Consider the following 26,688-nt stretch of genomic DNA (forward strand, 5'->3'; position numbering starts at 1 on the left):
AATTGTTCCCACTTTACTTTGTTTTCAATGCATATTTTAATTATTTAACTTTTATTAGTACGTGTTTGCAGTACATGATTACCTTCACTGTAAGGGACTGGTACAAGAACAGAACACATTCCAGTTTCCTTCTTTGCCCACTCCTCCCTCCATCCCTTCTTATTTTTACAGTATAAAATGCATTTGTTTCTCTTACATATAGATTATGAGTTAATCTTCATATATACAAATTGACAATCAGACCAACAGGCCAAAGAATATATAAACATGTATGAGAATTTACCAAATCAAAGTTCAGTTTTAGATACATTGTCCATGCTGCATTACAATATCATTTTTAATTTTTTCTATTATTTTTCTTATTGTTTGTCTTTCAATTTCCCTAATTTCTCTCTCAGTGAGTTTGTTATTTGTGCCCAGGTATGTCACTGACTTTTGAGTGTTGACTTTGTATCCAGTATGTGACAGAATTTGGTTAGTAAGTCTAGATGTATTTTTGTAAAGTTTTTCAGGTCTTCCATGTAGAATGTCATATCATCTAAAAAAGAATAATAATTTAACTTCCTTTCTTAGTTTTATTCCTTGTATTTCTTTCTCTTTTTTAATTGTTCTGGCTAGTATTTCCAGAATACTAGCGTGTTGAATAAGAGAGTTGTGTTGAATAAGAGTGGAGATAGTGAATATCCTTGTCTCTTTCCTGATTTTAAGAGTGTAAGTTTTCAGTTTTTGACCACTTACTATAATTTTGACAATTTAGTATGATGATAATTATTTAGTATGGTGAATTAATTTTTTTATTCATTCACCTGTTGATGGACATATAGGCTGTTTCCAGGATTCCTCACATTAGAATTACTACCAAATCATCAAGCTGTTTTCCCCTGCTTTTACATAATTTCCTTCCATTATCAATTCCACTAGTACCCTACTATAGTAGAGATGCCTATTTGTCACTTTCTTATTAAAAAAAGTTTTCTTGAATTCCTGATGTCCTATTATATCAATTCCAAATCCCATCTTTCAATGCCTTCAAAAATCTAACATTGCTTTGCATCAGGAACAGCTCATTTCTTCACACAAACCGAAGCTGTGCCTGTTTCTGTAGCTTTATTTCCCATCTGAAGGGCATAACCTTGGCTGGCACCCTCTGACCTCAGTGTCCCTTAACTACACTTCTCACAGCTCCTTAAACACCCATCACTGTGTGATTTTGGTCCTGCTTTACTATCCAAATTCTTCTAATTGACTTTACCACTTAAAAGACTCACCATTACTTATTCCTCAGATGCAACTGCACAGGGAGCTCTCTGGCATTTTTATCTCTGCTTCCAGCTGCTATTTTGACTTTCTATCAGTGCAGTAGCTTTGAGGGCCTGTGACTTGTGAATGTCCTGGACCTCCCAGCCCAGAAGGCCTCTGTACTTGGCTTAATGTCTTTATTGCACTTTTTTTGTCTTGAATTCCTAATTATTCCTACTAGATCTTAAGCAAGGACTCCACATTTTCACCTTGCACTTGCCCACCCAAATTATATCACAGGTCCTGCATTACAGCCTGAGAGTTTATTCCAACTTTTATTTAAATTATTTCTTGATAGCCAAATTCTAGGCAAATTCAATCCCGTGTTTCATCCTACAATTGTAACCAAGAGTTTTTTTCTATTATTTCAGACACTAAAATCAAAAGATTTTGACCATCCTTCCCCATTTTAATATGCTATTTTACTTTCTAAGTAGTAAGTTTTCTTTTTAATCTTACTTCAATCCCATGTCAGTATCATTCAGTATGCCTGTGAAAATATTTAGCACTGCTTATGTTGAAAACAAAATCTCCTAGGGAGGTTGATACTGCAGATCATTTTTACATTGAGAGTGTTGACTTTGGCTCAACTTCATAAGAGATATTGTGAAAGGGAAAGTAACTGCTCAAAATGAAAGAATAATTGGGATGAGGGAAATTTTATATATATATATATATATATATATATATATGAATAGTTAGTGCTTATTTTGTTTGACCAATTTTGTATCCCTATATTTAGTAATCTGAGCAACTATTTTGAAGACAGCAATATAACAATTTCAGTTTCCTATCATCTTATTTTGAAATTCTGTATCATTTTCATTATTTTATTTTATTCTTTTTCAAATAAAAAGACATTATTTCATGATGACGATACGTAATTTTTGAAATTGGGATTCCATTGTACATGTAATAAGCTCAAGGAGAAAGATCATCTTTTATTCTCTCAAGAAGCTGTCTCCTTTGCCTTGTCTTACAAACTGTATTCCTCCTTCTCTCAAGCTCCCACGGTTCATCTAATCCTTAATTGCTCGTTATTTATTTTATCTTGTCTTAGTTTTGCTTCTTAAAAATTCTTATCTACCCTACCATTATGAATACTGTTGATTGAATTTCAAATATGTTTTTGTTTGATTTTTCATATTAGGACAATACATCATGAGGACAGTAATACTGTCTTACAAGTTTGGACAATGGCATGTGTCTCTTGTGCTAAGTAGAATACAATCAAAATGCGGTCTGGCAATAGTGCTATTGCATTTTGTGGAAAGGAAGCTATCTTACAGTACTACCAGGTGAATGCAACAAGATAGATTATTCCCCATTTCATAATATGTACTCAAAATAATTACTCTGCTAATCCAAGAAGCTAGCATATGAGAGCCATCAGAAATGGTTTCCAGAATTGAGAAATCTTAAATTATTAGAGTATAAGAGGATTTATCAAAGAGAAATGATTAGACTGAGGTGTTGGACTCAGAACTTTGAAGGCTTTTGAAATGCTTATATTTGTAGCATTTTCTAGAATAGGACTGTTTCATAGACATTTTACTACTTATGGATAGCAAATGAAATCTGGTAATGTTCCTGAATAATTAACCAACAAGTTCATTTATAGCAGGAAGCCAGTGAAGATGATATTAATATTCAGGATACATAGAACATAAAGCACAGGGATCTTTAATTCATGGGTGAATGAAGACGGAAGCAATATGTTGAACATAACATTTCCCCATATAAAGCAATTTCCATGTCATATATTATTAAGTTGATGCATAACTACAGAGCTTCTGCTCAGTTTTCTGGTGTCCGTCAGCCTTCAGTTTATCTTTAAATAAAACACACACACCCATACCTTGTGAGAGTTATAACGGATAAGGTCAGCAGAGAGGATGTTCCTTCCCACCCATGCACGGTGTTGAGCTCATTACACCTGCTTTACTGGTGGAAAGAATCTCCTTGTGAGATCTTAATAATTTTCTGATGAACATATTTGAAATACTGCCATATTTATAATTTATGCAGCTCAAAGAGGATTTCATGGTTATCCCCTCAGTGAAATGTTCTGTTCTGCTGGATTTGTACCAAAGATAATAATAGGCTTAAATTGTATTGTATTTTAAAAATTCATCAAAGCATTTGCACATCTGTTCTCTCATTTGATTCTTTCATCAGCCCAGGAAGATACATTAAGTGCATCCTAATCCCTACTTGACAAGGGGGGCAATGGAGGTTCTGAGTTGTTAGATGATTTGACAGAACACACAATTTAAATGAGTAGCATCCCTAAATGTTATGTTCTGGGACGCTCTTTCTGTTTCCAGATCATCAAGACCGTTGTAAGACATAAACATTAATGCATACTATACATGTGGGTGCAAATAAAATCCACCTAGGAGTTCTTCCAACACACAGTGCTAGAACTGTATACCTGGAGATACCACCTAAGATCAGATGCAAAGCCTGACCGATTTTTAATATGACATATATAGTTCTGGATCTGGGTAGTAAATGTGTGGAAATATTCATTCGTACTTTATGACTCATTTTGAATTTGGCTTTTATGTACTCTTCTTAATAGATGATTATTTCTCTTTTATTATTTATTATCAAAGTGGTAAAATTTATTCGTCTTAAGTCTCATAAAAAGTTATTCCTAATGCACATGGCCTCCAAGTGTTTCCAGTTAGAAAAGAAAAACTTTTCATTCCTTACAATATAATGAACTCCACAGAGAAAAGGAAATACATACATAGATAATGAAAATAGGAGACGGGGCTGGGGATTTAGCTCAGCGGCATAAGCGCCTGCCTTGCAAGCAGGCAGTCGTGAGTTCGATCCCTGGTACCGATAAAAACGAAAAAGACAAAAAAAGAAAATAGGAGACATCCAATACAACTAATGAATAAAAAATAAATTAATGAAGCATAAATTTTTGAAATCTGAAACTGGTAAAAGTAGGCAAATTCACTTAAAAGTGTGTTGGAAGAAAAAGAAAAATAGCCAAAGTTATGAAAAAAATTACTGACAAAATGTCATTGATATTCAAATTGGCACAAGTTCTCAAAAGTAAAAATACATGTTGTCTTTGATCTAGCAAGTCTCCTTCTTAAGTATACATGAAACTCTGCAATGTGGATGTGAAAATATACACTGTATCATTATTTATAGTAGAAAATAGTTCATCTAAATGCCTACTTATAGACAATAATTAAATGTTATTATAAATAAATAAAGATAATTACTCAATGGAAAAGAGGAACCAATATGCATATATGTTTATACGGAATCAGCTCCCAGTTATTTTAAGCTTACTAAAATTTAATATTAAAATAAAAAACATACACAATCTGTCCTATTTGAATATAGAAAAATATATGAATGTAGAAAGAATATGAGCATATTTTCAAGAATATAAGTATTTCTATAATAATAAATGAGAAATCAGTATGCATCTGAGAAAAGCCCTAGGAGTTTTGAGGTGGAAAGAACAATTAAAACTATATAACATCATAGCATTTAAGTAAATTTTTAGGTGTTCATTAAATTTTAAAATACAAAGCAATTAAAGCAAAGACTTAATGCATAAAATAATAACTAGAAAATAAAATAAGCTTTAAACTGTAAAATAGATTTTTTTCTAATTCAATTTTTATTTTATATGGTTTTACTAATTGGAATTATTTATATATTATAGTACCATTAGTGGAAAGCAACAAAACAGTCCATCCACAACTGATAGTTTCCAAAAGGCTATATTTTCATGATGATTCTATCATTTCTACTTGAAATATGTAGTTATATGTTTGGGCAGTGTCAGGAGGGATTTTCAGTACATAATTCTTCACTCAACTATGAATTTCTGACTGACATGGATTTTCAAAATCAGAAAACTGTCAAGACAATGTACAACCTCAGGTATATCATAGTTCCAATTTCTTTATGGAGAAAGAAATAACAGATTTTGTAAGATTTTTTTTCTCCTTCCATATCCATACATTTGATTCACATAGTAAGGTTCAGTTACAGTAAAATTTAATGGTAAGTAAACTGATATAATCAGTAAGGGAAAATACATTTTTTAAACATCTGTACATTATGTGACTGTTTGTTTTGGATGAGTTCCTCTCTTCTCTAGCATCCAGTTCTTGCAACTTTGAAATGATTGAACCCTATGAAACCTTAGGCAGTTATTTAACATCTATTGACAATGACTTAAGAAATTCATTCACTAAGGTCCTTATTAATTTTATCCCAATTTCTGAACTTGTAACAAGTGTCTTTTCCAGTTTTCCAAAGTTTCTGAATCTATTTAAACGTTCCTAGACTTCAAAAATGTTAAATCAAGTTAACATGTTCTTTGACACATACTCAAAACAATGCATTGTAATTCTTATAAGTACTCAGTTCGGTAAAAGTGCAGCCTCCTCAGTCTTCACATGTGCCTGAAGTCTGCCTAAAGATTCTTTCCATTGATTACTTACAACACAGCTTGTCCAAGTTGTCCTACAAAAATAGGTTTTAGGTTCTCTTACGGCTTAAAGTGTCTTGTTCCACAGCTGGGATCTAAACTCTATTTCCTACTGCATGTATCTTTGTAGTTGAACAGTAGATTTGGAGAAAGAGTAAATGAAAATAAATATGTCAGGCCTGCAAAAACTTTTCAGACTACAATTTAAATGCTGAATTTTCAGATGCTGGAAAGCCGTAATTCAGGTGGGGTGCAACATGAAAGGTTGACGCAGCCAGGCTGCCAGGTTGAGTATTGGTGTCATCTGTAACACAGTGCTGCCCTTCTCTTTAGGAGAGGCAAAGGTGAGCAAGATAAAAGAATGTTAGAAAATCACCCATGCTTCAGCAATTCAGATCCTGCTGTTTATGTGTCCTGTGAAACAAATCTACCAGCACACAAATATATAACTCAATCTGAAATTATCTATGCTACATAAAAACTTCTTCAATTGTCAAGGATAAATGTTTAATTCTATTTTTTTTAATTTGTAAGTTGAAAATTAGTTTGTTTCTCCCTCTCCCCTTGGGGGAGTAGTAGAGTTCCAATATAAATTAATTCTCACATGCAGAATAAATTCTAAATCCTTACAATCTTTACTTCAATGATTTACTTAAAAATAGTTCGAAGGGATGTTTACTGAGAAAATGCTTAAATGTGCAAGGCAAAGAGTAGATATCTTAAGTTTAATTAATTTTAATGTTTAGCATATATAAGCTTAGATTCATTGCCTTAAAGGGAAGTCATTAAAAATGACAAAAACATACTGTCTATTTATAATCTCCTTGAGTCCATGAGTAAAATTTACTATTTGCCTATCATTCAAATTTGTCTCAAATCAAATCTATGATTAAAATCAATATTATCTTATTTTTAAATAGCCAAATTTCATAGTAATATATTTGAAATTTATATTTCTATTCATCAAAGGCCCATAAACTTTTCTTTCTTTTCCCACAGGCAGAATTTACAGCCATGAGAGAGCAATACATGCGAGGTGGCGAAGGCTTCATCATCTGTTACTCTGTCACAGACCGCCAGTCATTCCAAGAGGCTGCCAAGTTTAAAGAGCTCATTTTTCAGGTCCGTCACACCTATGAAATTCCCCTGGTGCTGGTGGGTAACAAAATTGACCTGGAACAGTTCCGCCAGGTAAGTGCCAATTTCATCTGTTAGTTTCCGTCTTTCCTCTGAAGACACATGGAGAACAGGATGGCAGTTCTCCAAGGGTCACAATGAAAACTAGAAAAAATGATGTACATGGTTTTTCTAAGAAACCCATACAGGTCTGTGGTACAGTGTACAGTCCCACCCACTGCATGATCCATTTCACATGTGATTTTACGGTGTCATTATTCCCTCAGACCCTTAGACTTGGATTAACTCTGTGATTTGTTTTGAGCAGTAAAATATAAATGTGATTCTACATAACTTCTGAGGTTTGAATTTAAAGTTTCTCCAGGCTCTTTCTTTGTTACCTAAAACACTGACCTATAAATTCTTAGCTACATATGTGAAAAGAGTCATATAAGCAGCTTGTTCTTTCAAGTTATTACGTGTGTGCAAAGCCATTTTGCATGTTCCAGCCTTAGCCAATCTACATAGGACATAAAAATCTCTGAACTCATTCTTATCTAGATTACTGGCCAACAGAATCAAAAGAAAATAAAATTCAATTGTTTTACATTTAAGAGTAATTTTAATTACTCTATATATTGGAGTGATTTTTCATGCAAAAATAGATAAAGTATGATGCTATCTGGGCATGATGGTGCACATCTATAATTCCAGCACCTAAGAGACTGAGACATAATAATTGCTATGAGTCTGATTTTAGTCTTGTGTTAGAAAGAGAGTTCAAGGCCAGCCTGGTAAACACAGAGACTACAATGAAACCTTCCTTTAAAAAATCCCTGTCTTCTAGCAGAATCAGAGCAAACCTCTCCTCAGATTGAATCAGAAATAACTATTGGATACAATCTGTCTCTTAAACTGCTCCTGTTCTACCAGTATGTTATTCAGATACTTCAGCTTTTCCAAATAAACAGTATTGATAAGGTAGAGGCTATTTACAGCTTAGGACAGATCAGTACCATAGCAGATTTCAACAAGTTCATTATTAGTCATTACTCTTGGGCAACACCTGATAGACAAATAATGATTTTCTCACTGAGAAGTCTACAGGTCAGTGATACCTCAGCCATCCTGGCTCAGTGATCAGGCAAATCATCATGATTCTGTTGCTGTGACTCATTTTGCATGAGACAACATTACTGAAAACATACATGCAAATCAAATTTTTATAAATTTAATTCTCTAAATTGAGTTAACTATGTAAAATTTGAGATAATACATTTTTATTTTCATTGACCTTGAATTTGAACTGGCTTTTCATAGTTTACATTATTCCTGTTTATGATTAACTTCTAACCCATTACTGCAGCTGCTAATAAGACCTTTTGCTAAGGTAGAATGCAAGCAAATAAAATTTTCTCCTATTTTATATTTTATTAATCTGAATTTTCACATTTAATACATTTTATGTTTTCTTAAAGTGAAAAGTTCTCATATGTAGCCAATATTTATAAAGTTATGCTTAATATAGGGACATAGTCCTATGATTTATTCCAATGTATTTTTGCTTGAGATTTTCATATATTTTACTAGGAATCTTCAAATGTCAGGTAAGTATTGTTTTAGAAGCTATAATATTTGCTATAATATTTTCTGTAATATTTGCTTGTCTGCTTCGCACCTGTTCTGCTGTCTTGCTTTGTTTTTATTTCCCTTTTTACAAAACACTGTTGAGTATGATGCATTTGCCTCTACATGGGTTATGAATTCAAGTTCACCTCAATGCTTAAATATAAATCTATTCTCAGGCACTCTTCAGTAAGGACACTGAAACATTCAAATACTCCTTTGAAGAATGAGAATGTTTTACTTTCTGTAGTGCTTCTAGAAAGATGAAGGAGCTCTATAAAAAGTGAGCCATTATTGATTACAGGGCCATGTTTATTGCTCTTCTAAGAATTCCTGGAGAAAAAAATCTCTGCTTGGTCTCCATTCAGGTCACCTATAAGTACCTGAGAAAGCAAGTGGATGTGAGGACATTAGATGAACTATTTCATTTTATGTTATCTCTAGAATGAGCATTCTTTATGATGCCAAAAGCTGGTGACATGCATTCCCCTCATTCTCCAAGCCCTGCTTTCCAGCCTCAGCAGTAACACTTGGGATCTCACAGAAGCATGTCCAATGGGAGCCTTATCCCAGCTTCCATAATTAGATGCTCCTTTCTTACTATCTGTGAAGTGAATCACAATCATTACATACGTCACTGGAACAAATACCCAAAAAAGACATTAAACTAAGCAATTTTTCATATTTGGCAAATAATTTTTAGATAAAGACAAGTAGACTTGATAGCTACAGAAGTGCCAACACCATGAAAGCATAAATTACAGCCTTTGTAAAAATGTTCACTCAGTAATGAAGTGTTGATGTGCAAATTTGGCTTCTGGCTCTGTTGTTTGTGATGGAAATAATTATTCTTAAAATTGCAGAATGATTTTTTTTTTACAAAATGATTTCAATTCTCAGTGTGCTCTAATGTTATAACTGCCCTGTGTAGTTGTAAGGCAAGCATTTGAAGAAGAAAGATATTTCAGAAATAAATACATTGATAGAAAATGGCTTTATAAAACTATTGCAGTTAGTGACAAAGTTAACACTAAAACACAGATCACGTGTACTCCTTTTGTTGCAGGAATATTTGAAAGGTTAACACTCTGATTCTTTCCATAAACAAACAAACAAAAACAAAGATGCTGACTTGGGCATGGTTTACAGCTGCAAGCACTTCTATGAGGCTCTCTAGAATACTAAAGCTAAACTGTCTAACACCCTAAGGAAACTGCACTTGTGCTTATGTTTAGTAGTGAAAGAGAACACAATTCCTATCACACGACTCTTCTTCAGTATACATACAGGGAGCATTAAAGCAGAGTCCAATGACTAAAGCTCTTCTCTGCATATTTGGTAGAGTAGGTTCTTGAATCTCTAACCCATTAAGTTTCCCTTCAAAGCCTTTCAGCCTAAATAAATAAATAATCACTAAATATGCCAGGATTTTATTTCACCATTTATTTTTTTAACATTTATATTTTGTCTGGAAATATTCCTTTTGATGATGATCACACCCATGATGTATTTTCAAAGTTCTGAGCCAGGTACTTTACATACATTATTGCATTGAATTCTTACCACAAACCAAGCTCCCTTCATATTTATTTATCTGAAGCTTCCATACATTCAGAAGTTTGCTCAAGTTCACAGGACTCATTTTAGTTAAGAGACAAAACTCATGTGGCTGGATTCAGAATCTCACTATGTTTTGCTTATAGGCCTTCCAAGCTTTATTTTGTGATTTTGTTTGGTATCAGGTTCAGAAATTTAGCTTTAACTGCAAAGTTCACTTTGTAATGACCAATAATTATATGTAACCAATAATATTTCTTTGCCAAGTAGTTGCAGTGAGGGTCATATTTGAGTGGAAGGGGAGTTAGCAGTGGAAAGTTCCAGACCTTGTTCAATCCTGTAGAAGTTAGGAAAAGGTTATGAGAATAGAGTAAGGAAACATGATATAGAACTTCCGAGAGACACTTAGCTCGAATCAGCAGAGTAATGTCTTTCAGAGTACATCAAACAGTTCCAAAGCCTTTCCTAATTCCTAGACAACAAAGGTCCTTGGGCTTCTATTATCTTTGTCCCTATGTATTGTATTCTGTGCTGTCACAAGGGGAAGAACAGGATGATTCCTGTTCTTGCAAAACTCTGATCAACTGTTCAAAATAAAAATGGTTATAAATGGAATGAGTTTCAAAGATTAGGGAGTTACACTGCAAAAGACTGAATATTGTCCAAAAACAGCAAATTGTTTTATCCTGATAGGCTGTGACAAACTCTTCACTCTTGAAAATTTCACTACAGCTTAATATTCACCTTGTGACCTTGAATTTCTCCTACTTAATCAAGTAACTAAATCTGAGTTAGGATTATGAAACATTCCATCTTTGTTCTTAAGTGAGATACCTAAAAGAAATGATTTGATACCTTTGCTGAAAGGACTGTTTGGATTCTTGGAGTTTAGGAATTGCTGTATTTTAAGAAATCCATGTAGATCATCAAATATCTACTTACTTTTCAAAATGTGACAGCTTTGGGATACAGTAAAGGAGTAATGACTCTGGTTCTTGACCTCAAGGACTTTCTCATCAAGAGCTATGCCTTTGAATCATGCACAGAACCATATTAAAATAGTGAAATTAACTGAACAATCTGACAGCATCTATAAATTCAGTAGTTGTTGACAATTATGAAGGATCCATGTGGAGATAATATTTGAGGCAGATACCAACTGACAACTATTCAAGTCAGCTAAAAACGATTAGTAAATGGTCACTGTAATTTTAGGAAACCAGAAAGAGAACATCTTTGAGGAGAAAAGAATGTCTTGGGCTTATAAGTGTGCATGAGCAGTGATAAGTGTTTAATGGAGGGTTGGGAAGGTCATTCTGCCGAGTAAGCAGGTAAGAAGCATGGTCAGAATAATCTCAGTACAATGCTTGCCTCCTTGAAGACACGTTTCATAAAAGATAAAGCATAATTATGTACCACAGTGTATTTATTATGCTGTGATGTAATAATTAATTGCAAATACTACTCAAACTTTAAAAACAGAAGAGTAACACTTCATCATCTTTCATCATAACTATATTAGATGATTCATATAAACAAATTTTCTAAATAATGAAGATTTTGATTCTGAGGGGAAAGAAAGTTTTGACTATTTACTCATTACTATCAAGATGGACACTAAAATTCAAATAACAATTATTTAGCTCTAGTTTTCCTCTCCTCACATATTCTTTATCAGATACTCTATTTATGGAGTAAATCTTTATATAACATATCCATAAGTTGGTAGGATTTAGAAATAAAGTTGAACTGAAATCAGTAGTTTTCTCTATTTGTCTCTTTCACATAAAATGTATACATAAAATATATGAAATATGTATAAACTGTATGTATTTCTGATATGTAAGTGTAAACCACTGATTTCCCATTCAATTTACTTACCAAATAATTTAGCACCTCTCTTTACGTGTAATCTATTTTTGTTGTATAAAAAAATTTTTCACTTAATTCATTTACAAATACCAAGTCACTTGATGAGTAGCAAGTGGTTTAGAATTGATCTTTTATAATTTGAGTGTATAAAAGTGAGCATGACAAATCAAATCTCTGAGAATATCAAATTACAATGGAGTTGCAGGTCATGAAAATTGGAGTATATATTGTATTGTACTTGTGTACATTAACTACATATCAAAAATTATTAGGAGTAATATCACACACACAGAGTTTTCAGTAGGGGGAAGAGTATGGAAGAAAAATAAAGTGGTAGAAGGGAGTGTATGGCTGAGTGGGTAAGAAACCTACTGTCAGGGTAGTCATTTACGGTATTTCTAAATGTCATTGAGCAGAAACTGGGAATTGAGGGAAGATTTAGGGGAAAACATCTCAACCAGATCCAAGAAAATTTATTTCTAAGGTCTTTGTGGTGTGATTTAGGTCACTATCACTCCTCTATCTATGGGAATCAGCACAGCTCAAGAGAATGCAAGATTCAAATATATAGTGACTTGAAAGTCTAATGGTAAAGTCTAATGTTGCTCAAAAAATGTTTAAATCTTTTGAGCAGAGTTGTACATGAACACATTTTCATCACATATGTTTAGCTGTTGAATGTGGCATCAGTGAAGCAAGAAGACCAGTCACAAAGATCTCCTGTCATGATGGGAAATGATGATAGCTCAGGTGAAAGCAACAGCCCAGTGTACACTGCACACAGCACACTAACTAGAAGGCAGGTGAAAAATTCTCAGTGAGGTTCAGAGTCTTCATAAACGAGCAAACTATTTCATTCCTTAGTGCTGCCTGAAGTCATCAATGCATTGCCATGCAATATACAGTGTATCCATGATGCAGTTGTCAAGATATGATTAAGACATATTCTTGGTACTTACATTTGAGAAAGTAACAGAGAAAGTAGAAAAAGGATCAAACAGCACAGAAATTTGCATATTTACTCAATTACTGTGTCAGTACAGATATTAGTGACACAAGATGTGCCCCTAAATTCTTGATAAGTAATTCCTGCCCAGCTTAGGGGGAAGAGGAAATAGTCAGTACACAGCTTCCTTTGTCAAATGCTCCAAAATGAGCCTTAGCTGCACAAAGATTCCTGACAGTACGCCATATCCTACGTGGAGAAACCCATTTCTAGTGGAGTATAAAATAAATATCCACCCATTTCAGCATAATGTGCAATACGCTGATGGAAAAATCACTTTATGTGAACCTTTCCCTCAATTACCCACTTTTCTCCCTTGATAAACACACTACCGGACTTGAATTAATTTATCCATCTGTTGATAGTCTTCTCTGAGAATATTCTCTGCTAGGTTTGAAAAAATAATAACAGTAAATTATGTGGCATAGTGCTTGGCATAAAATAGGGCCTTAATAAATTCTAGGTGGTATCATCTACATCCCCCATTTCCTGTTCCTTTTCTGATACTACATCCTGGATTTGAAATACCCACCAAAAACCTATGTGTTGATAGCTGCTTCCCAGCCTGTGATACTGGTAGTAAACGGTGAAATCTTGGGGAAGTAGAGATTAAATGAAGGAAGTTTGGTCGACAGGAGTGTTAAGTGGATGTTAGGACCCTGGTATTTTCTCCTCACTCTTTGCTTCCCAACTGCTATGATGTTGTAGTTGAAGATGTTTCCCCTCGCTCAGCCAGTACACTTCAGTTTATTAGTTTCCCAGGTAATAATTATCATTACAGCTCGTATTGTTTTTTAGAAATGACTGCTCACTCTGATGCATGGCTGGCCATTATGATGAACATTGTAAGAACCAATTCTCAATTGATGAGCCATTCTGCCTCTGTACTTCCTGTCTGCTTATCCCATATAAGCCCTATATTACAGGAGATTAGATCTTGATATTCTGGGAATGATCATGATCAGTGCCTGTTGATGTAAATATTTCTGCTTCCAAATTTTGGATGTCATTTTGGTGTTTTTGCTTACTGTTGGAGTGTGAACAGAAATCTTCTGCCATGTGCTTCTGCCATGAAGCACTGGGCTGGGGCAGGCTCAAATGAACAGAAAGAAGACACCATTCAAAGAAATCTCTGAGACTGTTGAAAGTTAACTAATACACTTGGATTGCTGAGATAGTTTGTGAATTATTGTTATAGTACCAATGTGATAATTTAAAAGTCAGAAGATAGCTATTGAGTTGTATAAGAAATGTATTATAAGATTAATTATATCTGTCTGAAGGTCTAAGAAACTTCTGATAACCAAAGACTTTAGGCTTTGGCGCATGAATCAAGGAAAACCAATATTGAAAGTAATTTTTTTCTAATTTTCAGGACTAAAAGATAGTGTAGAAATATTATGACATATAAAGTAGAAAATGTTATGATTGCTGAATTTTTGTTTTCCATTATTTTAAAATAATACTCTGAAAATTTTGATTCCTTTAAAAGTTACATAATATTGATGTATAGTACATCATATAGTTAAGTTTAATTAATATTCTAGGTACATTGAATAAGTATATGTGTCTGTGTGTTGGGGAAGTATTTAATTGCTGTTTCAAGGTACTTTTTAGTACATATGCCAAAGCATAACTTCCTATTCCAATATTATTTTTTTAATTTTTATTTAAAGAAAGACTAAACAAAACAGAAAATAGGTAGAAATAGTACATACATTCAGAGAAAAAAATAAACAGTAAGAAATCACTAGTTGATGTTGTCATTTTACAAATAGTTGATAAAGGTACAAAAATGGAACATGTAAAGTGGAAATTCAAACAGAGAGACTGCAAAAAGATCTGTTCAACTGTCCAACCAAAATTTAGTAACATGGTTGTCAATCCTATACACTTAAATACACATGCAGTTATCCATATCATCACTTATGTTCATATTAAACAAACTAAAGCAGGTTAAAATCATTCTGAACAAAAAATAATAATATTTCTGGATTTCACATTATGATACTCCGTGATCAGCACTGGGTACTGTAGTGTCTTCTTTTTAAAATGGAATTTAAAATAAAACTAAACAAAACAAAATAGGTAGAAATGATCACATAATTTCAAAGAAAAAAATAAACTAAGAATTCACTAGCTGATGATTACAGATTGTCTTCTTATAAATAGTTATTCAAGATACTAAAGTGGAGCATATAAAGTGGGATTCAAACAGTGAGACTGCAACCCGTTCTGTTCAACTATCCAACAAAAACTTAGAAATATGGTTATCAATCCTGTACACTTAAACATACCTGTCGTTACCCATATCTTCAATTATGTTGGCATTGAATAAACCAAAGCAGGCTAATATCACTCTGAACAAAGAATAACACTATTTCTGGGTTTCACATTATGACACTCCAGGATGGGCACTGGGTATTTTAGTGTCTCTTTTTCTTCAAAGTATCTGTTCATTTCATCAATTGTCATAAAATCGGTTCTCATAAACTGTTTATAGATTCTACACATGCATGAGTCTTAAAATGTATTTCCTTTTTTTTTTTTTTTTTAATTTGAAAGTAGTAAAAATGCAACAGCACAAGACAGAACAAAGCCAATCGAGACAATGCAGTGAAATTGGTACAGGATTTCACAGTAGGATCCTGGGATAGTAGTAATAAGTACTATGGTATATCTCTTGAACTTAACAATAGTTGTCCAATCAATTACATATTGTAAAAGCAAACCAAAAATAGAACATTATAAAACCAATTGAGAATACTGAATAGAGCAAAAGAAACACAACAAAAGTGAAAACAACCTATGCCTTCAAACAGAAGATAGAGGAAATCCCCATATTTGCTGTACTGCATATGGTCATCCTCCCAAGAGATGCTGAAACATCCATCCTCAGTAGCTAAGAGGGGAGGGGGCAGGCGGGAGAAGGGTGCCCCCTTGGCAATAGGCTCACAGGTAATGGTTCTCCTCCAGGGCCAAGCTGTAGGTGCTTACCAAGAGGGCAGTTAAATAAGCTGCCTGAGTCCCTCCATGGTCGGATCTCTGTAGCTCTGTTGCCCTGGCCCACTTTGCAGATGCTTACCAAGAGGGCGGGTTAATAAGCTGCCTGAATCCCTCCATAGTCGATCTCTGTAGCTCTGTTCTCCTGGCCCACTTTGCAGATGCTTACCAAGAGGGCGGGTGAATAAGCTGCCTGAGTCCCTCCATGGCCAGATTTTTGGAGCTCTGCATTCCAGTATTCTTAAGATTGTATTCCTGTCTGTAGTTTTCAGTGGGTGTAATCTGAGGATCTGACTAGGCTTTCTCATTGCCTCCTATTATTTGTGATTTAAGTGAAACTGGGTAATCTGTAGATAGACAAGGAACATAATAAAAAACATAATCGTCCATTCCAGAAAAGTTTAGCTAATTTATAAACATCTGATATGAGATCTCTTGGTCTCAAGTTGCAGTCAGTAAATAAGAAGAATCAGTATCACCTCTGAAATTTGCCTTCCACTCAAGTTAACAGTGTATCAGTGCAATTCTATCACATATGTTGCTGGCATAAACCTTATCACAAGTGAAATACTAATTGTACTGTTAGCATAACATTCCCACATGTTCTTTTTTTGATAACATCTAACTACCCCAGACCACTGTCTAACTCCTGGCAACTACTAATTTCCTAGATCATTCTACATTTCTGTATTTTTTTTTTTTTGCTTACTACATAAATGGAATGACTTAATATGAATTCTTTTAAGACTAACTTTTCATTTTATTGATCAACTCAAAATACTCTTGAATTTCAAAAATGTGATTTCTGCTTGAAGGTATCAGTTTTTTAGAATGTAGTCCATAGTTTCTGACCACATGATAAGTTATTTCACTTATTATTGATTTTCTTATTTTCTAATATCTTAAAAGAATATACTCTGTATAACTTCAGTACTTTACCATATTTCAACATTTTAACTTCACATTCCATGCACTCAGGTGCCCACTCTTTATGAATGAAAAGTTAAGTTTGCACTTACCTCTTAAAATATCCTTTGCCTCATTTCTTTTAAATCCTTACCCTAATTTTGTGAAGAATTTTCTGGAGATGGTTGTTTCCATGGATGTAGTCTGTGTGGTTCTCTTTCCTCTCTCTCTCTCTCTCTCTCTCTCTCTCTCTCTCTCTCTCTCTCTCTGTCTCTCTCTCTCTCTCTCTCTCTCTCTCTCTGTCTATTTCTCTCTCTCTCTGTCCCTCTCTCTGTCTCTGTCTCTCTCTGTCTCTCTCTGTCTCTCTCTGTCTCTCTCTCTGTCTCTCTCTCTGTCTCTCTCTCTCTCTCTCTGTCTCTCTGTCTCTCTCTCTCTCTCTCTCTCTCTCTCTCTCTCTCTCTCTCTCTCTCTCTCTCCTCTCTCTCTCTCCCTCTCTCTCTCTGATACTTGCTAGTATCTATGGTGCATTTTAAGTTACTGCACCTTTTTTGTTGTTCAGATTCGGAGTATTCTTATTCATTAGCTCTTCAAATATTACTTTTTTTCATTCCTTATGCACCTTTTTGGATTCAAATTAGAACTATATGAACATTTCTCTTGATGTCTCTATCACACCATTTCTATGAATTTCTCCATCACTTATTGTTTATGCTCCTTCTTTGATTCATATTAGAACTATGTTAACCATTTCTTTGCATTCACCTATCACACTTAAGTGCTTTCTCTGTACTTCCTGTCACTTCATTTCTTTGAGTTTTTATCTAGGAACTTTCCTTCTGAACTTCTCCCTTTATACTTAATGTATTTTAAATATATCCAGTAAATTCTTCATTTCAATAGTTCTAATTTTAATTCCAGAAATTATGATTTATAAATTTATTCACTTTAAAAATTGAAATATTTAACTTACTTGAAATACTAAGAATAATTAATGAGTCATATTTGATAACTTCTTAAGGTTTCACTTAGGGCAACACTTTTTGTTTCAAAAAATTTCTTGGTTCTCTAGTCATTGTGACTTCAAATATTATTCCTAGAACACCAACGAGACTGAAATTCTGGATACATCACTTTAATTCAGTCAAAAACTGAGATGATAAGAAACTAGAGAACAGACCCTGAAAGGTCTCATGGATTTCTTATTCTTAGCATGAGACTATTTGAGTCCCAACCTAAATCTGGGGAGAGAGTAAAGTACTTTTCTGGAACCTGTCTTTTTGACAGATTCTGTGTTGCCATTTTCGTGACACTCCTGTGAGCATGAGCACTGAATTTCTCAGCAGCAGGGTTTGTGCCTGTGATGGCATAGCAACTCCAGACTTCTAATTCACCTTTTGTACTTTCATTTTCTACTTTACCTATCACTCAAATCCTTCAGTCTTTTTGACTCACTAACACTTACAAAACTAGGTTAGTTTTGTATCCTTGCAGATCTCCTAGTTTATTTTAGGAGGAGAGCTGTTCAGAATTATGTGGTTGGGCAGTGTGAGAAATGGAACTCACCCTCACAATTTAATGACATACTTGTTCCCTGTCCATCTTACCCTGCTAAAGTGGTTATAAAGCTTGTAGGACTTGTATGTACAGCTAGCTGCTCCAAATTGAACATGAATTAATTTAAATGCCAATTAGTTTGATTGAATTTTAAGTATGCTTTTTAAAAGATCTGAGTTGCTTGTGCCAGATCTTGGCCTCTGACAAACTGCTATTCTGTAAAAGATCCAGATAAATTCCCATTCCGCCTGTGGAAGGGATGGTGACGGAAGTGACCACCTTGATATATGGTGGAAGAGGGGATTGGCCAGTAAATTCCATATGGATGAAGTAATGCTTATGCTAGATTTTTCTCAGACTTTGTTAAACATCCTTAGAGAGTTTTTTGCTTTGAATTTTGTGGGTTTTTTTTTTTTTCCAAATGTATGTGCTGTAATTGATAACATCTTTATCTTTCATGCTCAGCTTCTCAGGCAGTCTGCAGGAGATGCTTCCTCCCATCTAAGTATGACCTGGTCCACTTATGCCATGTTATTTCACCACTTTCCATTCTTTGGAATTTTATATTATTACTATAGTAAACCTTTTCTGTTCATTGATCACCCAACATAGATATGTCTTTGTATTAGCTTTCCTATTACTAGGATACAATACCCAACACCAACAAATTAAAAGAAGAAAGATTGAATGTATCTACTGGTTCAGGGAATTCAGTCTACAGTAGACTGGCTCCAATGATAAAAAACAATACTCATCTTAAAATGAGATGAAAGACAAAGAAATTCAGGGCACGGTTCCTGGAAAGCAAAGCAGGAGAGGAACATCAGAGCTAAAGGGACAAAGGTTCAGATTTAGGCTCCATGGTCATGCTTCCATGACTCCTCAGGACACAACTCCAGCCAGCTAGAGGATCAATGGGGGTGCTTTACTAATCCTCTAGATAGTTCCCAAGTCGATCAAGTTGAGAATTAACCTTAACCTCTCAACCCTCTGACTTCCCCACTCTTCAATACTTTTTTCTTTTCACACTGTATTCACTTGTTTGTAAATCAACCTACACAATTAACTTGTGCACTTAGTTAAGGGAGGATTTGTGCAATATAATATCATCAAAAAAGTCTTTATTCAGGATGACATCATTTAAAAAAAAAGAATAAATAAAGAGGCACGTTTTGCCTTTTTTTCCTTTTGTCTTTAAATCCAAGCTAAAGGAGGATAGAGAGAAGCACAATAATGGCTGGCATCATTCTAAGAAAATGCAAATCAAAAATGAATGATCATCTTCTTTAACACACAGTCTCCAAGGAGCATGATGGGAATGATGAGTGAATCGGTGGGATGTGATCTCCTGGAAACTCTGAGTATCCACTAAGGTGATGCAACTGGAAACGCTGGGTTGTTTCCATTGGTGCTTCTCTTAATGTCTTCTCTTAATGGAACAAAGCTCTTTTCATAATAATCAAAGTGAATTTGTGGCAGAAAAAAGGCAGGTTTTAAAATCCAGTGTTCCACACACAGCAATTAATGATATATATCATTTGTTTCCAATTTATCAGCAAAGCTACAAAAATGAGAATCATCTGCAATTAAAATAGTCATTAGAAGCAGCAGCACAGAAGCTAGGTAGGAGGCAATTTTCCTCTAACCAGTAATTTCAAAAATACTATCAGAGAATATTAACATTTCTTAAAGATTTAGTAAGATTTAGCCTTTATTTTACCAAAAATTTGTTTTGATTCAAAAAATTCAAGGAAAAAGATACCTTTTCTATATTCTAAGCATTTGAATCTACTAAAAGCTCACATAATAAACACAATTCATATAATATGATTTTAATAGTTTTGGTAATTCTATTTTACTATTTATTCAGTATATTTGTCTGTGTAGAAATGAGACATTTGAGAAATGAATTTGGTTTTTATATTGAAGATAAAAGGAAAGTTGAATTCTTTGTTCCCTGACAGATGGCAAATAGAGCCATAAGGGCAGAGCACATAACTGTGTATGCAACACCAACTCAGGACAGTTGGACCCCCTCAGAGAATAAACCCTCCCTGTCCACTGAACTGTGGTTTTCAATATTAGGAAAACAAACATTTATTCCAGGATACAGTGGTTAAAAATGATCAGACTCCTGGAAGAAGATATAAAGCAGATCTATATATTTAAATTTGCCCCAGCACTTCTTTTTAGCAAATATATATAAAAAATATATATGTGTGTGTGTGTTTGCCTTACAAATATAAATTCCTATTTTTATCCCTAATCTTTTATTTTCAGTTTTTCTAAACCCAACTTTGTATCAGTTTTCCATTTGTCCCATCATTTTTATCATCTGCCTTAGGCTGTAATCTCTGAAGGTAATTATTAGCAATATCATAAATATATAATTTATATACTTACACAACATGAATACTTGAAATGATATGCACTGAATATCATAATATTCAAATGAATATTAAGAATATCATAATATTCAAATAAATTTAATATATCACATGTAATGCATATACCATGTATATTAATATATAAAGATATGCAGGTAAGTTATGTAGGTATATCTGTGTGAATGTCTGTACACATGAAACTTATGCCTTTTATTTCAATATTATGATTTTTTTATTGTAAAGAGAAAAAGCAATGAAAACAATGTTATGAAATATCAAAATAAGATGGTAAGATAGTAACAATGGTTAATACAAGTCAATATTATGATTTTGATAGCTATAATAATATATAAAAATCTATCTCATTAACTGGAATCGACATATAATAATATTCCAAAAATATAGAATTTTTTCTGTAGAACTATCATAAAATGTTTCCTCAACTATTTTTTTTTAATTATTAGCAATGTGACCAGGAACATTTATATATATGTCTCTTCATATAAGTACCTGACCCTCCTTACAGAAATAACTTGCTGTGAAATTGAATTTGGGTTAGTCGGGGATTTTCAATTTTATAGGATTCTAAGAAATTGCTTTTCAAAAATGACTGCACCAATTTATACATTTTCTAAATATATAGAAATTATCTTACTGCATCTAATTGGTTTTTCAAATGTTTTCCCATTCTAACTAGTGTGGAATTTTATCTCAGTCTTTTATTTTCCTCCTGTTAATGAAGTTGAGCACTTTTTTATGCAACTTTGCTGTCCTTTGAAGTTGGATTTTCACAAATTGTACCAATGTTTTAATTCAGTTATCTGTCTTATTTGTTTAGTTAGTTATTCATTCACTCAATTATTTATTCTGTACTGGGGATAGAATTCAGGACCTTTATACAAAGCTACAATTACAATTTCTTTTCCTTTCTTTTCTTTTTTTCTTTTTTTCTTTCTTTCTTTCTTTCTTTCTTTCTTTCTTTCTTTCTTTCTTTCTTTCTTTCTTTCTTTCTTTCCTGAGACAGCATCATCCTAAATCTCTAAGCTGCTGAACTGGGGCTCAAACCTTTGACACAGAATCTCAGTCTTCCAGAGTGCAGGAATTATAGTTTTGTGCCACCAAATCAAGCTAGTCATGTTATTTTCACATATGAATTATAGGAGTTCTTATATATTCTAATCTTTGTTATATTATGTATTTTTACACCAGCCTGTAACTTTTATCTTCACTTTCTTATGTAAGTTTCTCTTGTGTGTTACATTTTATTTGCTCAAAAATTTCTCCCTTAGCAAGAGAGGACTTATGTTTCTGGTATAGCACAGCACACCTATTGCTAGACTAGAAAATACTCTCACAGTCACCTCAAACCATAAGTTATCGGTACCGGGGATCAAACTCACGACTGCCTGCTTACAAGGTAGGCGCTTATGCCATTGAGCTAAATCTCCAGCCTCAGTATTGTCCTTACTCTACTGACTGTCATACCCCAACATTTTTCACCAGGACCCTGCTTAAAACCTAAATTCCAGCAGCTGAGGATTAAGATCTGGCACTGCAAAGACTTGTAGAATTCAGTTCAGGGTTTCCATCAGCTTCAGTTCTGCTTAGTGCCATTATTCCACATACTGTTATGTTTGAAAGATCTTGCTTGAAGCTACAAAAATATTCTGTATTTCATTCTAATACGACTAAAGTTTAGGTTTTGAAATTCAGGCCTTTAATAAATATAGCATTAATTTCAGGTACGGTTTCAGATAGAGACACAGTATTTGCCCCATTGTGGAACTCTGCAAAATATCTGTCAGCTTACATCACCATGCAAAGTACCTTCCCGTTTCTGTCCTCATCTGTATCCAGGAACACTGCTTTTTGTTCCATTAATATTCCAATATATTCTTTTTTTTTTTTTTTTGTCTTTTTCCTTTTATCGGTACTGGGGATCGAACTCACGACTGCCTGCTTTACAAGGCAGGCGCTTAAGCCGCTGAGCTAAATCCCCAGCCCCTCCAATATATTCTTTTAAATGATACAGAATTGTATTCTATTCTTTGATTTCTAGGAGGATCTTTTTCATACTTCACTGCTAATTGCTTGTTTTTTAAAATCATTTTGTTTATTCTTTTATTCATCTATATGTATTTTATACTGTTTCCCTAGCTTCAAGAAAATTTTTCTTTAATTTTTATTAAATCATTTTGGTTTGATTTGCTAATGTTTCCCTTAGGATCCAGTGTTTATATTTTGCTGTTATAATTGTCTTACCTAGTTTCAGCATCGAGGTAAAAATGAAATGTAGCCAGGGATGTAGTTCAGCAGCACAAGCATGTGTCTGACAAGTGCTAGGTCCTGAGTTCAATTCCCAGTATTCCTCCACCCAAAATGACTTACAAACTTGCTAGTTTTCCTTTTTGAGCTGTGCTTTCAAATAGAATTATCTTTGAGAGAAATATATATATACATCCCATAAAATTTGTTAATAATATTGACATGCAATGACTAAATAAAATAAAATAACAATAATGTGTCTAAAATTTCTATATTAATTTTTAATGTACTAAATATCAATATATATGATCCAGTAAACAGATGATCTTGGAGGTCCTCAATAATTTTAAGAATCAGGGGCTCTTGATAACAGTTAATCTTTATGTTCTTGCCCAAGAATATGTGTAACTGGTCATGATAACAGTTTGAATGTGGACCAATAGGAAAATTTTATTTTTTTATTAATTAATTTATTTATTTTTGTGCCAGGAATCGAACTCACGACCGTGCACTTGTAAGGCAGGCGCTTATGCCACTGAGCTAAATCCCCAGCAGGAAAATTTTAAAGTTCAGCAAATAATTAGGAACATAAATTCAGAGGAGAACTACAGTAGACAGCAATCAGGGTGTAGTCCTATAAAGAGCTTCAATATCACTAGGAATAGTGACGAGTGGCATTCTTTTTCAATTTTTGTAAATTTCTTTAATGTTTTATATAAAGTATGAAGTTCATATATTTTCACCCTCATTCAATATGCAGTGAACATATTATAGTTCAAGTATATGAAAAAGACAGAAGTCTCAAGAAAGGACATTTTTATACATTTATCAGATCATTATAGATACTTCTTGGACATTCAGGAAAATTAAAAGATGGAATTTCTTAAAATTTAACTGTAATGTGGAATCTAAAGCTATGTCAATGAAATCTCATTATCCTCATAAATAAAAATTCATCAGTCTATTTAGAACTGAGTGGACATTAGCAAACCATTTATGGTTATATTCATTATTTTTTAAAAAACGGTTGATACACTGAGCTTTGCAGATCTCCAAGTAATGACGTCATTACACACAATTTAAAATATTTGAATCAATAATTCATTACCAATTTCATTTTAAAGTTCTTTAAAATTGGAGATTATTAAATTCAGGATAGAAGGTGCAAGTATTGCAAACTGCTGATTTTTTGCTTGAAATGTCAGATTTTATTTTTGGCCAAAATATGGTCACTTTGCTTCTCCTTGAAAAGAAAGTTTCATTTTCTTAATTGCTAAGTAATATACGTTAGTTATTTGTATCAGAGTGACTTTGGTTTGCCTGGTTGTAGTTTTTTCAAGCAAAAATGCTGTTCTGTAAAACTGTGGCTAGTTCAGTTCCTTACTGAGCCAATTGTGCAAAATAAGAATTATTCACTGGAAAAACTGCTTCATACATTCTTCCCATTTCTTTACATGAAATATTAAAAGATGTCAACTCAAAAAATCAATTTTAAATGCAATTAATGATGCATATTGCTTTGTCAAGATTATTCTTACACTGCAATTCTTTATGCTGTGAATATTTGCCAACAAATTACACAATTCTACTAGGTTGATTTACCACTAATTTTGTCATGTTAAAGCCCTAGCAGTTTTCCATAACATCACCTGTGGGCCATCAGAAAAAGATGGCAGCTTGCTAAAAAATAATAAGATGATAATAGTTAGATAGCATATTTTTTGGCAATACTGGGGATTAGTTTCTTTCTTAGCTTTATCCCCAGCCTTTGCAAAAGTATTTTATTTTGAGAAAAAAAAGTATTTTGTTTTGAGTTTTTTTGTTTGTTTGTTTGTTTGTTTGTTTTTCAGTCCTCTTTTCTTAGTTTCTGGGAAATTGCTTGGACCTCATGATCTCCTAATAGTGTCTTGGCAGTCCTCAGAAGTAGCATCTCACACTTTAGAGCCACTGTTAAATACTGCTAAATGTTAAATATTCAATTCCTTTATTGCTTTCTACTTTCTGATTTCAATTCTTATTATCTGTGTGGCATACTTTCCCTTTTGGGGGTTTTGTTGTTGTTACTATTGTTTTGTTTTGTTTTTGGTACTGGGAATCAAACTCAGGATCTTGCACTTGTCAAGTAGGCACTATGCCACTGAGCTATATCCCTGGCCCCTAATTTCCCTTTAAATAATACTTCTAATCATTTCTTTTCTTTCAGGCTCCCCCAGCTCCCCCACACATGCACAAGTACCTTGTGTAAACACCAGCATTGATCTTAAGAAAAAGAAACATAATTACTCACTAGAACGTCTTTTCTTTCAGGAAAGCCTATAGTAGAAGTTTGGACCAGCAATGTAAAGAAATGCCTCTTAATAAATAACTCTGAAAGAAAATCTTCGAAAAAGCAGTACTAGTGGATGAGCACTTTAACTTTGTTTCTAGTGACAGCCATTGTATGACTGACCCTCATTTTAACCAGGCACATCCTAAACTTAATTATTTCAGTCTGAGAATTAGCTTAATTTCAACAGGTGCCTGTCTGCCTTCTTGGCATGGCTACTACCCTGTCTTCTCATTTACATTCCTGACTCTGAGGTAGGCTGTGTGAAAAACCCCAGAGACATTATTTTAATTTGAAAACTCATTATGTGCCTGTACAATGTCTGTCACATATGAGGAATCACAGTGATAACTTCTACCTAGGAGAAACAGAAATTCTCCCAAAGTTATCCAACACTACATTCTGTAGAATGAAAAGCACCTTATTAAAAATAAATTATCTCTGGTTTCTTAATTACACATTTAATTTATATTAATAAAGACACATAATACATATTCTAAGTACTAATTGACATTAAATATTATTATGGGTAGTTAATAATTAACTTACTTTATGGTGGCTCATTTTCATTAATTTCATTAATTTGATATCATTGTTTTTAAATTAGATAGTTTTATAGTATTCAACCAATTTATTCAACTTAATTATATATGATTTATGTATAATAAAATGTTGAGGCAGTATGTACTTTTATGAAGATTTTTTTTTTAAATGGGAAAAACTAAATTTGACATGAGCCTGTCTCTATGCCTGAGTCATTTCATAATAAACTAGAACCTCATATAATGTGTAGCAAACTAAAATCCTAATTTAGAAGTATATTTTTGTAACAGATAGCTGACCTTCAGGCAATCACAGCAGCTGAGTCTCTGATGATCACAGGAAGCACATTTATTTCCTAGGTTCCTGTAGCGCATAATGTTTCCAGAAGGAAATGAGTGTCTCAAACTGGAACTCTTAATGTACTTCAAATTGCATGACTTTGCACAACTGACCGTGAGTCAGAATAAAAGTGATCCCTGTTGGTTTCAGAGATGAGAAACAGTGTCAACTGTGTCTTGATGTTTGGGAATATTTTAATAAACAGATACTAGATGAAAGGTATTTTAAGGGTAGTAAATAAACTGGCAAATGAGAAACAAATTAAAAAAAAAAAAATCAGAAGTACAAAGTATATGGGAAAGACAGAAAACAAGGACTCTCCTGCCATAAAGGACATTTCAAGTTTCCACATCTTTCCTTCCCCCTCCTGTCACTGACTCAGTCACTGATAAACAAAGCATCTTAATTACATGAA

At 33.6% G+C, this 26,688-nt stretch overlaps 1 protein-coding gene across 1 annotated transcript in view; it reads left to right on the forward strand.

The window, feature by feature from the left end:
• Positions 1–26,688, forward strand: part of Rit2 (Ras like without CAAX 2) — a 354,349-nt gene that overhangs the window by 176,269 nt on the left and 151,392 nt on the right. Inside the window, exon 4 of the mRNA XM_023566849.2 lies at positions 6,773–6,964. Within this exon, the coding sequence (XP_023422617.1) occupies positions 6,773–6,964 (192 nt within the window). The remainder of the gene's footprint in view (positions 1–6,772; positions 6,965–26,688) is intronic.

Source organism: Cavia porcellus, unplaced genomic scaffold (genome assembly GCF_034190915.1).
Source record: "Cavia porcellus strain 051 isolate PalLab524CR breed Dunkin Hartley unplaced genomic scaffold, mCavPor4.1 scaffold_20, whole genome shotgun sequence".
In the NCBI taxonomy this organism is placed as follows: domain Eukaryota; kingdom Metazoa; phylum Chordata; class Mammalia; order Rodentia; family Caviidae; genus Cavia; species Cavia porcellus.